At 40.4% G+C, this 7,037-nt stretch overlaps 2 protein-coding genes across 2 annotated transcripts; one reads left to right on the top strand and one right to left on the bottom strand.

Annotated features, from left to right (window-relative positions):
* The first annotated feature begins 391 nt into the window (after nucleotides 1–391).
* LOC102709019 (NDR1/HIN1-like protein 10) lies at nucleotides 392–1,000 on the top strand. The gene has a single exon (XM_006659670.1). It carries the CDS (start codon nucleotides 392–394, stop codon nucleotides 998–1,000), a length of 609 nt encoding a protein of 202 aa, XP_006659733.1.
* Nucleotides 1,001–2,902: 1,902 nt separating this feature from the next.
* LOC102708735 (transcription repressor OFP13-like) lies at nucleotides 2,903–3,727 on the bottom strand. The gene has a single exon (XM_006659669.3). The coding sequence runs from the start codon at nucleotides 3,683–3,685 to the stop codon at nucleotides 3,038–3,040; it is 648 nt and encodes a 215-aa protein (XP_006659732.2). The 5' UTR covers nucleotides 3,686–3,727; the 3' UTR covers nucleotides 2,903–3,037.
* Nucleotides 3,728–7,037: the final 3,310 nt, after the last annotated feature.

Raw genomic sequence — 7,037 nt, 5'->3', positions numbered from 1 at the left:
CGATAGAGAGGCTGTTGGAGTAAAATTCGAATTTGATCTGCCAAATAAAATAGAGTGGCTAAATAGTTATTTGGAGAGTTCGATTTAGGCTGTCTATTGGAGATGCTCTTGTATAGTATGTCCCGTGTATATAGCTAGTAAGAAATGAAAAGTCTGGTCGGCTGGTTGCATGCTTAATTGGGCCTGAATGAAGGCTTAAGTTTGGGCCTGCATGGATTCGATAGCTAGAATTAATTGGGGTTGCCAATTCAACGCATGCAGATCGATCAGATGCAGGCGCGCATCGTCCGCTGGCTCCCCAAAAGTCGACATGCCATGCACCGACTACTCCATCCATGATCCATTCTAGTCTAGCTGCTTCCATTCCATCCAATCGAGAATTGGAGATACGATGGGCGCCGGCGGCGAGGTGTGCTACCCGTGCCGGCGGTCCCCGCTGTGCTGCGCGCTGAGCTGCGTGCTGGCGGTGGTGGTGTGCGTGCTGGCGGTGGCCATCGTGGTGTACCTGCTGTTCCGGCCGAACCTGCTGCGCGCGACGGCGGCGGAGGCGGAGCTGAGCAGCTTCTCGCTGGCGCTCAAGAGCTGGACGCTCAGCTACAACCTCTCGCTGGGGGTGGACCTGGCCAGGCCCAACGCCCGCCTCGTCCTCCGCTACCACGCCATCGCCGCCGACGCCTACTACCAGGACCAGCGCGTCGCCCACGCCCGCCTCCCCGACTTCGCCCAGCCCGCCGCCTCCAACACCACCCGCCTCTCCCCGGCCTTCCACGGACACCACCAGCTCCTCGGCGGGGTCGCCGCCGCCACCTTCCGCCGGGAGGACACCGAGGGCACCTTCTCCATCCACGTCAAGCTCGCCGCCCGCACGGAGATCCAGGCCCTGGCGCTCGCCCTGCCCGGCCCGCCCATCAACGTCGACTGCCCCCTCAGGCTCCAGCGCTGGAACGCCTCCGCGCCGCCGCCCGTCTTCCACCCCACCGCCTGCCACGTCTCCTACTGATCGATCTCTCCTTCCTTCCATCCTTCATTTCGATCACTTGTTTCACCTTCCTCCTATATAGACTATAGTAGGAGCATCCACTTAATTATTATTAGGAAACAATTAAGATTCCAGCAGATGACGATTAATTAATTAACCCTGCATACTTACATGCCCATCCATTTTTTTTATTTTTTGTTTGGCTGATAACTAGATTATTAATTCGCCAAAGAAAATTTCTCTCTTTCTTCAAAAGGTAAGCAACCAGATGTTGTAGTATTTAATTGATGATTGGAATAGCTTATACAATGCAGTTTTTTTTTTCATTTTTGTTGTTTCAATTCATTAGCAACACATATGTAGGACATAATTTGTATTGGAAATCGTGTAAACAAAGTTTCGTCTAGATGAAATTCATTTCATCGCTCTCTTCGGAACTAGCTACTTGATACGTATATATCATCTACGTACTATATATGCATGCTGTCATATATATACCAGAGAGAGAGAACAAATTAAGCAGGCAACATATATATCTGGCGCCCCTGGCCTGCTATCAATCAATCTATCTATAGGTAGCTGGGCTCACCAAAACACACTACTACTCATACGACTGTTGTTAATTAATGTTGTCTCTTCTCGTACATCATGTGCAAACCCATCATTATGTACATTATTCAGATGCTAACAAATTAAGACATGATTAATTGGTCACTACTGCCGTTCAGTCTGTCGACCCACCTACACTACATCTATATCATCCATGCATGCATGAATTAATGCGTCTTAGTTAAGGACGATGTTGTATTCGACTTAGGGTAGTGCTACATTCTTACTCTCAAACATTTTTTTTTCTTCTAGCTATATACATGTGCATATACCAGTTGTAAGAAAATGTATGTGCTGATTGATGGATGTCATTTTGAATTAAACAGTACTCCCCCAATCTTAAAATATAGTAAGTTAGAGTGTTTGGGATGGCTATATATTTTATGGTGAGGTGTAAAAGACTTTTTATCCTTTCAAGATGCACGAGACATGCCCAGACAGCCAGACTGATTGAAGTGATAATAAAGTCAAAGGGTAATATGGACCGCAGTTTAGTGGCAAAAGCCACATTTTATAGTTCCTATATATGGTGTTATATTGTGAACAAAATTGTACTGATGTGTGAAACTAAATACCCGGGGCTGATTGAAAGTCACATATTTACAAACAAAAAATAATTTATGAATACTTATATATATATATATATATATATATATATATATATATGTTTTTAGTGATGAAAAGTCAAGCCTAAAAAATAACTTAAAATCAACTCCATATTTAAGGCTAAAAATTTAAATTTTGACTTATAAACATAAGCAAAAGTAAAAAGATATATAAGGTTGGGAGAGGTCTGCCATTACACCATGCATGTATGTTCCATGTGCACACATACATATATATACTGGCCATGCACGTACGGTAGCAAATCGATCACAGAAAGAGGTCGGTGACTGATAATACTAGTATAATATTAGTACATTACATGTATCATCGCACGTACGCATGGCCCATTGCCGGCCTGAGGCTATTTAACAAACAAACAAGAGATCGACTATAATACTCTACTAGTAATATTAGTATTATATATGATCGATATAATAAATAATCTGAACCATCGATTTTAAGTTCTACTACCAGTAGAAAAAAATTCTACTGCTTATAATGGTTGTTGTGATAGTATAAATAGATCTAATATATTAGATCAAAATAAATAAACAGTCTAGATTACTTCGGATATCAGTAGAGATAGGGTAGAACATAAACAAACAGACAGACGTACGTACGTAAATTCACAAATTAATTAACAAACAGACAGACATACGTACGTACGTACATTCACAAATTAATTAAGGGAAATAAGGTGTGTGCGTATTGTATTGCATTTCGTTTTGCGCAACCAATTAATTGATGTTAATCAAAATTGTTTGTTAAATAATAATGGAGTGGAGTAATTAATTAACTACTCGTACTTGCTCGAGGTCGAGGGAGGAGGAATAATCGGCCTAGCTATGCCGTGGACGAAGACGAAGACGACGCAGATACAGATACGAGCAGGTCGATGAAGGCGGCGACGATGAGGCCATGTGTGCTCTTGACGTTGGCCCGGAGGTACCACCCCAGCATCTCCTCCAGCCACCGCCAGTCATCGACCTGCTTCCCGCCGCCGTGGCTGTGGTGGCTCCTCACCATCGCCTCCATCGACGCCCGGAAGTCGCTGTATGGGTTCGACGACTCCATGGACATCGCCGTCGCCCCGCCGAACGCCTTCTTCGTCTTCTTGTTGAGTTTGAGCACCGAGGCGTCAGGGTCGAAGAAGAGGCGGTCGGAGCGCAGGGCACGGCCGACTGCGTCGGCGGAGGCGGAGGCATCGGAACAGGTGGCCGAGCTGAGGCTGTCTCGAGAAGCTGAGGAGTTGGAGAAGCAGCCGGAGGAGTAGGCGGAGTTCATGGTCTTCATCATCGTCTGCATCTGCTGCTGCCTGAAGGACAGCGTCCTCGGCTGCTTGCAGGACGGCCATTGCCACGCCGACGACGTGGAGGACATGGAGCAGGAGGAAGACGAACACGGCGCTCCACCTGCACTAGTGCCGCTGCTGCTGCTGCTGAAGAGAAGAGAAGCGAGGCCAAGCTTCTTCATGGTCTTCTTCTTCATCATCCTTATACTACAGCTATAGCTTGTCCTTGTAGTTGTGGTTGTGGCTTTCTGATGATCCTCCCATCCCAGTCCCAGTACATACTACTGATCGATATATGGCATGGATCGATGGGGCGGAGGCCAGAGAAATAATAATGGAGCTCGACTGACTACGTACGGTGCTCTTTGTCGGTACCGCTACTAGCTAGTATTATACTTTCAGTATCAGTTGGCAGAAGACATCTCATAGTTAATTCTATGTTTTATTATCGGTATAACATTATCTATTACCAACCGTTGATATTACATTATAAATATAACCGATGTACTAGATTAAAAAAAATAAAGAGAAAATCTAACAAATGTTATTGACAAACACTTAATTCTAAGAAATGTCATCTATAAGTGCTAGTTCTGTAAAATGTCATTGTACAAACGAATTTGTCTAAGAAATGTCATCGCTGTTAGGGTTCCGTTAGCTTTTCTCCGTTAAGTTCTATAGCGTGAACAATGTATTTAACAACAAAAATAGACAGAACCACAACGCCGATGACATTTCTCAGACAAATTCATTTGTATTATGGCATTTCCTAGAACTCTCACTTGTTAATGACATTTCATAGACTTAGATGTTTGTTAATGATATTTTTTAGAATTTTTTTAAATTAAATTATCTAAGCTAGTTGTATTAATAGTAATAGTATACTACAACAAATATGGCAAATATACTATCTTGAGAAATTATTTTTGGTTACCAAAATTAGTATATCATCAAGGTATAAAATATTTGAAGCTACTAAATTTTACACTATAAAATGTGATATTTCTTAACGTTTTCTTAAGCATGATAAAAATGATCTAATAAGTAATGTTAGCGAGCAATAAGAGTTTAGTAGTGGTACCTTTAGCTTTGTTTCTTTGGAGTACATGGGCATGCCGGCCGACCAGAGCACGCTATGTAAGAAAATTATAGGTGAAATATAAAATAAGAAAGTGAGAGCTATCTGCCATGGATTCATTGAAGAAAACATCGAAGCTAGCTAGAATAATCTTAACTAGGAAGAAGATGCCATGCAGGGTGGTGTATTGTAGCTAAACTTGTTTTCCCATCAACGTGGAGCCCTGCGTTAGCTACACAGTGGAGTACCACAAGAGCTGCTTAAAACACTTGGACCAAGAAGCTTATCTAAATTTTAATCATTTATATCTTTATTTAAATGATCATTTAATATAGTTTTATTTTTCATATCTCTTTTTACTCTATCAGATCATCCATATATGACATCTTTTATATCTTTTGAAGGATGAATAGAACATCAAAATATGGAGTTTCTATCTCCTAATATGGATGACATGTAAAAATAGAGAATAATAAGATGGATGTTCTGTTGGAGCTCAATTTTTATCATTTATCCTCTATTTTTAAATGAAGGATGAGATAGATGGAGTACTGAGATGCTCTAATAAGCAGCGGTGATCTTCCCTTGACTTCGTCACATAATAACTTTATTTTCTGTTTTTTCGTATTCAACGTTGAACATTTGTCTTATTTAAAAATTTATAAAAAACTTTTAAAAAAACTAATCACGCATAAAGAACTATTCATATTTTATCATCTATTAATAAAAAAATTAAATAAGACGAAGAATTAAAATATTGTATCAAATAACTTAAAAATAGAATTATTACGGGACGGAGACGGTACGGAGAGATCTATGGATCGGGGTTCATCTTCACATGCATATGCCAGTGATTTGTGTGGTAGTGCTAGGCTGCAGCTTAAGTCCAAAATGGAATAAAGGATAGGTGACTGACTCCAGCACACACATATGTGCAAGTGTACACATACTTGCCGCAACTAATTAATCACTGCAGGAGCCAAGACAACACACAAGCGGCTCCACTCCAGCTCTCTCAATCGAATTCGAATCCATCCATCGACACTACAACTAACTACTGCTCCTACCATTATGTAATGGTAATAGGAGTAATTTCATCTTTCTTAAGTAGATATCAAGAGTTATTAAAATTTTAGTGTAAAATTTAGTTACACTAAAATTTTTTATGTCTCGGTAACATGTGAAGGATGACAAAATTTCTCTAGTAGATAGACCTACACACATGACACAGGAAGCTCAGGAGGTTGAGTATAAACTACTTGCTCTGCTTCCTCTGCACTTGTATGCTCTGCCTGACCGGAAGGCTCCTAGTGTAGTGTCCATTTTTCAGGTTCTTCTCACCTTCCATGCTGCATCACAATTAATATATAATCACAAACTTCATGTATTATATAATTTATTAATAGTCCCAACCGGCCAGTCATCTCTGATTAACAATACGGGTGCACAGAACTAATTAAATGATATCAGTACTAATAAAGGATCATAGTACAGTTTCAGGCAGGCTGTTTCTTTTTTAAATTTTTCTCTGTTTTTTATGGGTTTCAGAGCACTTCCACACTAACAAATCATCAAGGGGACAACATTCTGAGTCTTACAGAAATAAAAAAAAACCGTGTCACACGTATAGCCTTAGTAGCTGATCAAGGGTAATTCCTCAGATCATTCCAGCTTTGTTTGGCACTGTGTGTTTCCAGCATATCTGTGCAGCCATGGCTGTCAACATAGTATCAGACAAATAAGCCACAGTATTCCCAAACTATTCCACGTCATCTTTTACTTATGTTTCTGCTTATAAGCCAAAATTTTAAATTTTCAAACTTAAATTTGTAATTGATTTTGGGGTTTTTTCGTGGCAGTTTATTTTCAGCTTTGATTTTTAGATCGTGAAGAACACGTATAGAAAATTTTTATTCAAAAACTATTTTTCGTTTGTAAATATATTGTTTAGATTTTCCCTTTAAAAACGATTCATTTCTTATGAATTTTGAACTAACCAAATTGGTTATAAAATTCTATAGCATTTATGCAGGTCTAGCTAAACATGAGACTCAATTTATTGCGTTCACCTCTACAGCTTCTTCTTTCATCCTTTGGCACATTGAACACTGGCACATCTTATGGCATGAAAATCAAGGATCCAATACAAGGCAGGAAACCTGTGACATATGCATTGTGTATTCCTTGCTAAGTTGGTGCTGAGGGTTGAGTAATCCTTTGAGGAATTATGGCTGCAGCGAACACATAAGATTTTTTTCGTTTCCTTCCTACAGATTCTGCATCCTAGTGTGATTGCGCGCCAACTAGCCTATTCACTACATGCGCAATGCAGTCACACTGTCAGTAAATTTGATAGACTGAAGATTTGTATTAATTATCTTTTAAAAAAATCAAAGCAGAGGTAGTACTCAACTATGCTACCAAATATGAGCTTTTTTTCTGTTCTTGGGGAGATACCACCAAATATACACTAA

Source organism: Oryza brachyantha, chromosome 8 (genome assembly GCF_000231095.2).
Source record: "Oryza brachyantha chromosome 8, ObraRS2, whole genome shotgun sequence".
In the NCBI taxonomy this organism is placed as follows: Eukaryota; Viridiplantae; Streptophyta; class Magnoliopsida; order Poales; family Poaceae; genus Oryza; species Oryza brachyantha.
The sequence above is the reverse complement of the archived record's forward strand: the minus strand, read 5'-3'. Positions and strand labels throughout refer to the sequence as shown.